Source organism: Crocuta crocuta, unplaced genomic scaffold (assembly GCF_008692635.1).
Source record: "Crocuta crocuta isolate KB4526 unplaced genomic scaffold, BGI_CrCroc_1.0 scaffold25, whole genome shotgun sequence".
Classification (NCBI taxonomy): domain Eukaryota; kingdom Metazoa; phylum Chordata; class Mammalia; order Carnivora; family Hyaenidae; genus Crocuta; species Crocuta crocuta.
Genome location: NW_027532015.1, coordinates 1,787,312 through 1,800,494, shown reverse-complemented (window position 1 = coordinate 1,800,494; position 13,183 = coordinate 1,787,312). Strand labels below are relative to the sequence as shown.

Sequence of the window (13,183 nt, the reverse complement as noted above, 5' to 3'; positions counted from 1 at the left end):
CGGAGCCGTTTCTTCAAAGTCGGGTGATGGAAGGGTTAATGACGGCCATGAGCAAAGGTGCTGGCCTCTTCGTTGCTAATCACCCTGTAAACAGTCACTCAGTTGTCCTTGGATCTATTTATTCAGTTACTCTCAGGAGGTCCTTAAGCACTGGGGACTTTGGGGCATCGGGTGTGCGGTAACACACACGCGCACACGCACGCACACGAAGGCAGGGCTGGCTCAGTCCGGGTGATCCCCTTCACCGGGCATGAGGGNGAAGGCATTGCGTTCAGCTGAATTGATAACCTGACAGTTGTCCTCAGCCTCACCGTACTGACCACAGAAATCCCTCGAACTGGGGACACTCTTAGATGCAAAACGGGGTGGATTTTCCAACATGTTATAGGAATTCTAATATTCAGCACCTTTGATTGTTGCCTTACACCTGACCTATATTTAGATTTCTCAGATTCTTGGCTTACTGTGGAGAATTAGTAACATATTGTACAAATATAACTAATTTTTCCACTTGACATTTTATCCCACTATGGTATCCTCCATGAATTAATATGTTAGCCCGTGCATAAGTATGCAGTATTTTTATATTATTTATATTTAGAAAAACGACTGAAGGTACATTAGAGACATCAGGGTCCTTCATCCCTAAATATTCTAGTAGGTTTCCTCCTAAAAGCAAAGGCATTCTCTCTCTTTTTTTTATTTTAAATATTTTTTAATGTTTTTTTTTTTTTAAATTTCTAGGAGAGAGAGAGAGAGAGAGAGAGAGAGACAGTGTGAGCAGGGGAGGGTCAGAGAGAGAGGGAGTCACAGACTGAAACAGGCTCCAGGTTCTGAGCTGGCAGTCAGCACAGAGCCCGATGCGGGGCTCGAACCCACGAACCGCGAGATCATGACCTAAGCGAAAGTCGGACACTTAACCGACTAAGCCACCCAGGCGCCCCAGCAAAGGCATTCTCTAACCAAAATACAATGATCAAATTCAGGGTGTTTGACATTGCTGCATTCATTTTATCTAATGTATGCTATCTACAAATATTTTGCCAATTATCTCAATAATGCAGAATACTTTTTCATTATCATGCATTGTATTTAGTTACGTGTCTTTAGTCTCTGTAAACCTGGAGTAGTTCCTCAATCTTTCTTTGGCTTCGATGACACTGATATTTTTACAGAGTCTGGGTCATTTGTCTTGTAGAGTAAGTTTGATTGTTTTTCATTAGATTTTTGGCAGAAATACTCTAAAGTGATGTGTGTTGGTGCATCACACCAGGAAGTGCATGATGTCACTTTGTTCCACTTCTGGAGATCCTGATTGGTGGTATTTGCCAGAGTTTCCCACTGTAAAAGTGAAGGAAAAAAAAAAAGCTCTAGCAATAAATAAGTGACCATATTGCACAATCTTCTTGGTTCATATTGAGATTTTAAGGATACATTTATCTACCTAAAGGAAAATATTTACCAAGCCTAAGATTTTAATTGACCGGAAAGACCTAAATTTTCTTGAGACTAAAAGTAGAAGCAGAAACACCAGGGGGCGCCTGGGTGGCTCAGTTGATTGGGTGGGCGACTTGGGCTCAGGTTATGACCTCACAGGTCATGGGTTTGAGCCCTGCGTTGAGCTCTGTGCTGACAGCTAGCTAGTTCAGAGCCTGGAGTCTGTTTCAGATTCTATGTCTCCCTCTCTCTCTGACCCTCCCCTGCTCACACTGTCTCTGTCTCTCTCAGAAATAACTAAATAAAAAAAAATAAAACGTTAAAAAATTAAAAAAAAAGACCAACATTTGTTACAATTAATTTTTCAGTTTGCTAAATACTTCATCTGAGACAGTCTTAAAACTCAGGTAGGTAAGGCAAGGACTTCCCATTGTATAGATGTCGAAATAGCTTGCTCAGTTAGCAGCTGAGGTAGCCGGGACTTAAATATCCTGCTTTTGACAGCTTAGTACCGTTCCTAGTACACAACCGTGCACTGAAAAGCAGACTGAATACAATAGTATGCAACTGTATGAGGAGGTAGAATACTGCAGAGGCTGAAGGTATTAGTTTTGAGTTTAAGCAGTTCATATTATATGGCTTATCACTGGTGATGCCATGAGCAAAATACTGATGTCTCTGATCTTAAGTTTCTCCATCTGAAATATGGTATCAGAGTACTTGCCACCTAGTATAGTTTTGGGATTGCACAGTTAATGTATGTAATACATCCAACATAGTGACAGAGTAAGTGCTTATGACTATTAGCTATTCTTATTCTCTATAATAGCTTTTGGAATTTGCCTTGGCATCTGCCTCAATACTGCCATCACTGACACCTCCATTCATTCACCTCATTCATTCTCCATTCACCTCAACAATCAGTAATTGAGGATCTGCGTGAGATACTGAGGGTAAAAGAATGAATTTGAGGGGCACCTGGGTGGCTTAGTTGGTTAAGCATTCGACTTTGGCTCAGGTGATGATCTCAGGGTTTGTGAGTTCGAGCCCTGCATTGGGCTCCGTGCTAACAGCTCAGAGCCCGGAGCCTGCTTCAGATTCTGTGTCTCCCTCTCTCTCAGCCCCTTCCCCACTTGTGCTTTGTCTCTCTTTCTCTCTCAAAAATAAATAAGCATCAAAAACAATTTTAAAATGAATTTGACAGTTTCTACTCTCAATGAAGAATCAAGAGTTCACAATCAAGAGAAACAGACACACCAACGGATGGCTTTCGTTGGTATCACCCATGAGCCAGATTTAATGCTGCATTTTTCTCAAGTTGGGTTTACCTCTAGTCAAATCACCAGCAGAACTTTACAAGGCTGGGGAACATGATGAATACTGAGTGCAATGTTACTTAACTCGAAGTCTAACAGCTCAAGCGTGGAAGACAGAAATATGCTTTGGGGAAGTTTACAAATATAGCTTTGAGCAGAACAGTGTAACTTTGCTCTGCATTTGAAATAAGGCATGTGAGCCGAAAAATGTTACCACATTATTAAAATAATATCAGTCAGCAAAAAGCTATAGCAATCATTTGGTAAAATGTGATTGGATTTGGTATCAGACGCCACAGGCATATGGTGGCTTTGCTTTGCCAGTGTTTTCACATGCCTAGGAGACCTGAACCAAAGTCAAGGCTCTGGTACATACCACTGTTGAGAATTTGAGCAAGTTTCTTTCCTCTCTGTAAAACAGGTTAATTAGGATAACTGTCTGATGGGCCTGTTGAAGAAAATGTAAATAGCAACAGTTTGTCAATAGCTATAGGTCCTCAAAGCAAAGGACTTGGAACTGGTCAAGTATAATTATGAAGGAAGTAGAGTCAGTTTTCCCTTTATTTCTCCACTATTTCCACTTTTTTTAATATTAAAAATTTTTTAAATGTTTATTTTTTGAGCGAGAGAGACAAAGCACGAGCAAGGAAGGGGCAGAGAGAAAGGGAGACACAGAATCTGAAGCAGGATCCAGGCTCTGTCTGAGCTGTCAGCAGAGAGCCTGATGAAAAGCTCGAACTTATGGACTATGAGATCATGACCTGAGCCAAAGTCGGATGTCTAACTGACTGAGCCACTCAGGTGCCCCTCCACTATTTACACTTTAAAAAAAGTGTTTTTATTAACATCTATTTTTGAGAGAGAGAGACAGAGTGCAAGTGGGGGAGGGGCCGAGAGAGGGAGGCACAGAATCTGAAGCAGGCTCCAGGCTCTGAGCTGTGAGCATAGAGCCCGATGCAGGGCTTGAACTTACGAACTGTGAGATTAGGACCTGAGACAAAGTTGAATGCTTAACTGAGGAGCCACCCAGCACCCCATCTACTATTTCTACTTTTAAAAAATCATGAAAAAAAAATACACATAGCATAAACGTTACCGTCCTTTTAATGTATTTATTTCTCTATCTATTTATTTCTGAGAGAGAGAGGGAGACAGTGTGAACAGGGGAGAGTCAGAGAGAGAGGGAGACACAGGATCTGAAGCAGGCTCCGGGCTCTGAGCTAGCTGTCAGCACAGAGCCTGACGCGGGGCTCGAACCCACGAACTGTGAGATCATGACCTGAGCCAAAGTCAGATGCTTAACCAACTGAACCCCCCAGGTGCCCCTAAATGTTACCATCTTAAACATATTTAAGTGTACAGTGCAGTGGCTGTAAATGCATTCATATTGTTATACAACCATCACCACCATCCATCTCTAGAACTCTTCTCATCTTGCAGAACTGAAACTCTGTACCCACTAAACAGTAACTCCCCATGCTGTCTTTCCCGTGGCCCTGGAAGCCACCATTTTATTTTCTGTTCCTAAATTTGACTACGTTAGGTTCCTCATATAAGTGGATCATACAGTATTTGTTGTTTAGTGACTGCCTTATTTCGTTTAACATATGTCCTCAAGACTCATTCGTATTGTAGCATGTCAGAATTTCCTTTCTTTTTAAGACCAAATAATATTCATATTAATATATATTAATCATATATAATATACATATAATGCTATATGTATATATCATGTTTTGTTTATCTGTTCATCTGTCCATTGATACTTGGGTTGTTTCCACTTTTGGGGTATAGTGAATATTTCTCCTTCGATCATGGACGGGCAAATATCCTTCAAGACCTTGCTTTCCATTCTTCGGGATTGTGGGATGATATGGTGTCTCTATTTTTAATCTTTTTGAGGAACTGCCATGTTATTTTCCATAGTAGCTGAACCATTTTACATTGTCATCAGCAATGCATAAAGGTTCCAATTTCTCCCTACATCTTTGTTCACACTTACGTATTTCTTTTCTTCCTCCCTCCTTCTTTTTTCTTTTCATAGTAGCCGTCCTAATTTGTATGAAGTAGTATCCACTTCTGCTTTTTAAGGAGTCATTTCTTCCCTCCTCTGGTTTACTCTTTTGTTTCCCCTTCCTCCTTTTAATCAAACTCAAGTTTAAGAAAAGATATGACTCTAATCACATGTCTTCATGTCAATTTAAGTTAGAAGCCTCCTTATTCTTGGTATGAAGAAAAAAATATCCCCACACCCCCTCCNTTTCTTTTCATAGTAGCCATCCTAATTTGTATGAAGTAGTATCCACTTCTGCTTTTTAAGGAGTCATTTCTTCCCTCCTCTGGTTTACTCTTTTGTTTCCCCTTCCTCCTTTTAATCAAACTCAAGTTTAAGAAAAGATATGACTCTAATCACATGTCTTCATGTCAATTTAAGTTAGAAGCCTCCTTATTCTTGGTATGAAGAAAAAAATATCCCCACATCCCCCCCCAAAAAAAGCAAGAAAGAAGAGAAAAAGAAACAGAAAAAGCAGCAAAAAAGGAAATAACAAAATAATGATGGAAATAAATACAAATATGTCATTAATTACAATAAAAATAATTGGACTAAATGCTCAGTTGATTGACAAAATTGTCAGATTGAATTTTTTTGATCTAAAAAGTAAATTTTTAAAAACTAGTTTATTTTTGAGAGAGGGAGAGAGCGCAGGCTGGGGAAAGGAGAAAGAGGGAGACAGAGGATCCAAAGCAGGATCTGCGCTGTCAGCGCAGAGCCCGATGCAGGGCTCAGACTAATGAATTGTGAGATCAGGACCTGTGTTGGATGCTTAACCGACTGAGCCACATAGGCGCCTCTCTGAAAGACATATAAACAAAAGTATATGGAAAAGTTGAAAACAAGGTCTATAAAGAGATTCATCAGGCAAAAAATAAGCAAGAGAAAGCTGACTAGATACAATAATATACAAAGTACGTTTTTTTAAAATTTTTATTTATTTCTAGGAGAGAGAGAGAGAGACAGCATGAGCAGGGGAGGGTCAGAGAGAGAGGGAGTCACAGACTGAAACAGGCTCCAGGCTCTGAGCTGGCAGTCAGAACAGAGCCCGACGCGGGGCTCGAACCCACGAACCGCGAGATCATCACCTAAGCGAAAGTCGGACGCTTAACCGACTAAGCCACCCAGGCGCCCCTATACAAAGTACTTTTAAGGCAAAAATGCATTGCTAGAGATAAAGGGAGTTACTCTAATGATACAAATCATATCACTGTCTCAGAACAGTCAAGTTGTCATTCAACAGGAAGTTTTAAGGATTGTAAAATATATATGCAATCACATGGCATCAAAACTTGGCATTCAAATATGTAAACAAATATTGACAGAAGCAAATATCTGTAAGAAGATATAGACAAATCCAAACTAGAGTAGAACTTTTTCCACATACCTCTGTTATCAGCTGAGATATCAACCAGGCAGAAATTTAGTAAGAAAGCTCTTAAGGGGCACCAAGGTGGCTCAGTTGGTTCAACAATGGACTCCTTTTTAAAAATGTTTTATTTATTTCTGAGAGAGAGAGAGAGAGAGAGAACAGGGAAGGGTCACAGAGAGAGGGAAACACAGAATCTGAAACAGGCTCCAGCCTCTGAGCTGGCTGTCAGCACAGAGCCCAACATGGAGCTTGAACCCAAGAACCGTGAGATCATGACCTGAGCCGAAGTCAGACACTTAACCAACTGAGCCACCCAGGCACCCCAAGCAATGGACTCTTGATTTTGGCTTAGGCAATGATCTCAGCTCAGGTCATGATCTTGCAGTTTGTGGGTTTGAGCTCCATCATGGGCAATACGCTGACAACTTGGAGCCTGCTTGAAATTCTCTCTTCTTTCTTTTCTCTCTCTCAAAATAAATAAGTAAACTTAAACAAAAGGTAAATGATGACAATGTGATCATGAGAAACCATTAGACACACCCACCATCTGTATATCTAACTTTAACTACAACACTTAGTTTCTTCTGTTACCTAATCATTCTTTGACCACCTGGCTTTGGAACGCAGCATGAGAGAAAGCATTCAAAGGACAGGTAGCAGAGCTTTCTGAACACCAAACAGAGCAAGTTTTCCTTTGCATATTTTTAAATGTGTTTGTATTTACTTAATGTTACCAAATACAAAGTGCAGTATATTTGAAACTCTAGTGAGTGCGCCTTGCTTTGTATTTGAATTTCATTGACGGATTAGAAAGACTTACTTTTTCTGTGTTCAAGGACGACTTAAAATATTTTGTTTGAAAAAAAGAGTAGCACTTGCTGCACCAGGAATGATTTATGCTATGTACTTTACCCAAGGTTGTTTTTCCTTGTTTTGCTTCCAATTTTTTTTCCTTTTAAAAATTGGTTTGGTGGCTTTGATCTAAGGTAGAGAACTTCAGCATTGCTGAGAAGGACCAGCAACCCGCCGAACATACCAGCAGAATTTTTTTCTTACACCAGCAGAACTATCAATTATGGCTGCTGTAGCTACACATTTAGATAGTGCTTGAATAAAATATCTTAAATATTGCTTATAAAAACAAATACATGAATTATATTTCTGAGTGACTAACTTCCTTTTCATTGAATTTACTCTGTGAGTTCCCTCTTGAATCTTCCCTGTTAACTTGGTGCAGAAATGCATTTTTCAGCATACTCAAGTCGTCATAGCCTCACCTCAGTGTCAGTGCAAAGGGGAACAGTTTTCGGACTTGACAACAATTGTCACATTTCCCTAAGTCTCTTCTACTTCAGGGTAAAAGAAATGGATACTCTACCAAAAAGGAAGTCTTGATGTTGACATCTTGTGAATGTTTGAGGTAAGCAAAAATGAGAAGCTGGGAGGAAATCTGAACCAGAAATAATCTGCTTAGCAAATCAAACGCTGTGTTAGACACCTATTTGGCAACTACCCACTAAGTCCTAGGCTTTCTGTTAGGCACAAAAAGGTACAGAGATTGTTTCCTTTAGCAGCTATAAAGTGCGGATGTATTCTTCTTTTTCTTTTTTAAACTTTTTGAAAATCTTTATTTATTTTGAGAGAGTAGGAGACAGAGTGCGAGCAAGGGAGGAACAGAGAGAGAGAGGGAGATGCAGAATCCAAAGTAGGCTCCAGGCTCTGAGCTGTCAGCACACAGCCCGGCGCGGGGCTCCAACTCATGAAGTGAGAGATCATGACCTGAGCCAAAGTTGACTACTTAACTGACGGAGCCACCCAGGTGCCCCCCATTTTTTTTTCTTAAAAAAATTTTTTTAATCTTTATTTTTGAGAGAGAGAGAGCAAGCGAGCGAGCATGTGGGGGAGGAGCAGAGAGAGAGACACACACACAGAATCCAAAGCAGGCTCCAGGCTCTGAGCTGTCAGCACGGAGCCTGACGTGGGGCTCAAACCCATGAACCATGAGATCATGACCTGAGCTGAAGTCGGACGCTTAAAGCAGGTGCTGCTTTAGATATGGTCTGCTTTTATAAAACTTATATTCTTGTGGAGGGAATAGATAACAAAACAGTAAACAAATAGATAAGGTAATTTATGGTAAAAAAACAAAACAAAAAACACCAGAATAGTAAATGCTTTCAAAGAAAATAAAGCAGGACAACAGGATCGAAATTGGCTGGAGTGAAGGGTGGGGTCTACTTTACATAGAAGGGTAGGGAGAGCTCCCCAAGGAGATGATGTCTGTGCTGAATTGTGAATGATCCTAGGAAGGAATGTTCTCAGAAATCACACAGCCCTTAGGCAGGAATGAGAGCATTGTGTTGAAAGAGAGCACAGCTGGGGCACCTGGGTGGCTTAGTCGGTTAAGCGTCCGACTTTCGCTTAGGTCATGATCTCGGGTTGGTGGGTTTGAGCCCCGCATCGGGCTCTGTGCTGACTGCCAGCTCAGAGCCTGGAGCCTGATTCGGAGTCTGTGACTCCCTCTCTCTCTGCCCCTCCCCTGCTCACGCTGTCTCTCTCTCTCCTAGAAATAAATAAAAATATTTAAAAAAAAAAAAAGAGAGAGAGAGAGAGCACAGCTTCTCGAATGTGTCTCAGTTGGGGTATGTCCAGTGTTTCCTCCTCATAGATTCAGCTTAATCATTTTTGGGATTTATGGTAATTCTCTATGAGAATACAACTCAGTGTATCATGTTGGGAGCTATATGTCAGGTTATCTCCTTACTGATGTTATGAAAGTTAAAGAAAGGCTGAGAACCTATTACAGATCAAACAGACTAAAGGTGGTTGCAACACATGTAACGTAGTTATAGTTACTCCAAAGAACAGTATTGAGGTAATTGGTGAATAATTATGGTGATTGTTAAATTCCTTAAATTCACTATTTTTTATTTATTTTTTTGAGAGAAAGAGAGAGAAAGGGAGGGAGTGTACATGGGCAGAGAGAGAGAGAGAGAGAGAGAGAGAGAATCTCAAGCAGGCGCCGCACCATCAGCACAGAGCCCAGTGTGGGGTTTGAACTCACAAACCGTGAAGTCATGACCTGAGCTGAAATGAAGAGGCCGATGTTTAACCGACTGAGCCACCCAGGTGCCCCAGAAATTTGACTATTTTGTGCAAAAGGCTATTCTTGCTCTTAGGAGATGCATGCTGAAGTATTTGGGGTGAAGGGCCATGATGTTGGCAAATTGCCCATGAATTGGCGATCATAACTGTAATAAACACGTAGAGAAAAGAATAAGTTAAATGTGGCAAAATGTTCTCAGTTGGTAAATCCAAGTGAAGCATGTACTTGGGTTAATTGGATTATTCTTGCAATAAAACTTAAAAAAAACATGTGCCCGCAACGAATGGAGTTACAACAGAGAAAACACCGTTTCCAGCTATTGATCTCACAGCGTAGTTACATAAACAATACATGGTAATACGTAAAAGTTCAGAAAAGGATGCAGGAAAGGGTGCCTGGAGTAAAAGAGTGCCTGGTCTCAGATAAGGATCTTGAAGGAAATACAAACAAACAATCCCACAGGGTGCTCTTATAGACCCACCCAAGGATGGAGGTGGGCAAGCTTTGCTGCTGGAGGTGGTGGGGACATGGTGTTGACTGGGAAGCGCCAGCGGGACATGCAGATGATGGTCACTAGACTGTCGGGAATGGGAATCTCTAGCTGCAGGTGTAGATTTGGGAGCCATCAGACACCGGAAGTTGTTGAAATCTCAGAAGGGCAGGAAGTTGGTCAGAGAAGGTATCTCCAGTGACAGAGGGTTGCAGGCAGGACCCCAGAGAATACCAGGGTAAGGAGTGGGGGAGGGGGATGAGCTACAGGAGGGATGGAGAGGGGAGGGTCAAGTAAGTCAGAGGAGGGAGTGGTGCAGAGGAGAGGTGAGGGAGACAGGAGTAAGGAGAGTTCAAAGAGAGTGTGCTCCGCGTGGCACATGGCAAAGGGAGGTCAAGGCAGGGGAGGGGCAAAACTGTTCCCTGGACTTGGTGTTCAGGGCAGTGTTCTCGTAGGAAGTAAACTTTTTAAAGTTTATTTATTTATTGTGTGTGTGTGTGTGTGTGTGAGAGAGAGGGAGAGAGAGAGAGAGAATCCAAGCAGGCTCCATGCTGTCAGCCCAGAGCCCAACTCAGGGCTCAATCCCATAAACCGTGAGATCATGACTTGAGCTGGAGCTAAAATCAAAAGTCAGATACTTAACCGACCGAGCCACACAGATGCTCCCCAGGAAGTGAATTTTAGGCTCAGCTTCGGAAGGTAAGAGCCAGTGAGGCAAAGGATCAGGGGTGATTGTGGTGGATAAGTCTTCTCCACAGCACAAAGCATAGGTTACGGCAATGGGAGAGGAGGAAGCAGAGTCCACTCAGGTGACTGCAGAAGGCCAGTGTGGCTGGAGTGTGGTTGGAGGGGACAGTGAGCTGAGAACAGTCATGGGCGGTAAAGCTGGTGAAGTAGGCAAGGGTCAGATTATACAAGACTTTGTAGGAGTTTGGATTTTGTTCTGAAAGTGAGGGACGCTAATGGAGAATTTGAAGTTTTGGGTTATATCGAACAGTTCTGCATTCTTAAAAGATCTATTTAGGGGGCACCTGGCTGGCTCAGTCAGTAGAGTGTGTGACTCTTGATCTCAGGGTCCAGAGTTCAAGCCCCATGTTGGGCTAGAGCCTACTTAAAATAAATAAATAATTAAAAACATCCCTTTGGCAACAAATGGATTAGCACCTTGGTGTGGGGTGAGGGTGGGGATAAGTCTCATGTTGGGGAGACCATCTGGAGGCTGTTGTGGTAATCTAGACATGCATGGGAGGTATGCAGGTTGAAAGAGGACAGTTGCTTAGGTGTAAGAATCAAGGCAGAGATGTTGGAACTCGTTGGAGAGAGAGATTGTAAAGCATGGGCTTCTGGCTCTCAGACTGCATGGATGGGGCTGCTATTCACCAAGATGGAGAAAGAACAGGTTGGAGGAAAATAGTGTGACTTCAGTGTTAGACATGTTGGGGGTGGGAGGTCTCTGTGTGCTATTTGGATTATATCTGTTGGGCAGTTAGATGGAGATCCTGAACGCAATAGAGAGGTTTTGGGTGGGGATCGTTATATATTTGGGGCTCGTAAGCACATGGATGGTTCTTGAAGTCACTAATAAAGGAAGATGAGAGAAATAAGAGGTTTTCCAGGGAGAGAATGAGGAGGAATTTTTAAATTAACATTGAATTTGAACATGTGATGGTTGAAGAGGAGCAGACAGGAAAACTGAAAGGATCCAAGGGAATAAATTCGTCTTGTTATAGGCACCTACTAAGAAATTGGTTACTCACTGATTTATTCATTTATTGAGCAAATATTTGTTAACCTCAAAAGAATATTAACCTTGGAGTAAAGAGACCTGGATATTATTGACTCTGAAATGAGCTAACTTTGTTATCTTGAGCACAGTACTTAATCTGTCCAAGTCTGGTTTCTTTATGCCTATTTCCACTATAAGTTTTCTAAGAAATATTAATAATTTAATCATAACTTCCAAAATATTTTATAACAGAAACATATAAAACAGTAAGTTAGAACATATGGCATAAGTCAGCCCCAGCATTTGCTAAGACTTCAGCATTTGCTAAGACCTCAGCATAAGCTGAGTCTCTCTTTGAGTATTAATCCTTGATCTGGGCTTTTCATTCAAGCTAGAAGACTGTGCACATGTACTTATGTCTGTTGCTTCTCTGAACCTCATTAAAAGAGAATAAAAATGAAAAATGGCATCATTTACCAACAGTGCTGGGAATAAGAGCAGAATTTTTTTTTTGGACCCTTCTGGAAAATACAAAGGCAGTGGCATAATCATGTAAATCAATGACAGAAAAGGCAGCCAATGGAGGTTGAACTATTCTTTCCAGAGACCTCTGGAAGCGAATCGCCAGATATGGATATGGATTAGGAAGTAGGAAGAAATCAGGCAGAAATCAGAAAGAAATAATTGAATGAATGGAAACGTGGATCAACTAGTTCAATCCTCAGGGCCCCACAACTGCTTATACTTTGGATTCACCTGTCCCACTCTGTGCCATTCAACTTGGGAGTCTGTTGTGCACTGAATGTTTGTGTCACTCTCAAATTCACATGTTGAAGCCCGAACCCCCAGTTTGATGGTATTTGGGGATGAGGTTGTCAGGAGGTGATTGGGTTTGGATGAGGTCATGAGGCTGGGCCTCCATGATGGGATTAGTGTCTTTATAAAAGAGGGAGAGACTAGAGCTCTTACTGCACCGTGAGTGCACTGCGAGGAGGCCGCCATCTGCACGCTGGGAAGGGAGTTCTCACCAGGAGCCGAATCAGCTGGCACCTTGATCTTGGACTTCCCAGCCTCCAGAACTGTGAGGTGTAAACATCTGTAGTTGAAGCCACAGGCTGTGGTATTTTGATACAGCAGCCCACACAGCCAGTAATCTCTGCCAAAGTTAGCCTCACACCCAGCACTCGTGCTTCAGGCCACAGCTTTCCAAACAAACAGGAAGTGTTATTATGATGGCACCCAGTGGATGGTGTTTTCAGTGCAGAAACTTTCTTTCTATGAAGGTTTCTCATAACATTTATCCCTAAAGCTGGAGTACATTAGCCTGTGCCTTAAAGAAGTTACTTCTCTGGAGAAATAGTTTCTGCCACTCTGATTTATACATCCTGAGTGAAGCCTAGTTAACCTCTTTCTGTTGTTTTCTTGCTCATGTATCAGGATTTAAAAAAATTATTATTATTATTTTTGCATTCAGCAGAGGATAGATAGCTCTCTTAGGGAGTTCCTGAAGTATGGATACTAACTACATAGGTAGCCAGTATGAAGTATGTAACTTTAGGCAGAGAAAAATTAAACTTTTTGTTAATAACTTGGCTTCACCCAGGAGACACTATTTCCTCTCTTTAGAAGAAAAATACCATCAATTCAAAGGAACTTCTTCCAATTGTTTTCCTCACTCCCTCT

The 13,183-nt window shown here is 41.6% G+C and overlaps 1 protein-coding gene across 1 annotated transcript in view; it reads left to right on the top strand.

Moving 5' to 3' along the window:
* Window positions 1-10,553: 10,553 nt before the first annotated feature.
* Window positions 10,554-13,183, top strand: part of CCDC170 (coiled-coil domain containing 170) — an 84,271-nt gene continuing 81,641 nt past the window's right edge. Inside the window, exon 1 of the mRNA XM_077776142.1 lies at window positions 10,554-10,653. Within this exon, the coding sequence (XP_077632268.1) occupies window positions 10,554-10,653 (100 nt within the window). The remainder of the gene's footprint in view (window positions 10,654-13,183) is intronic.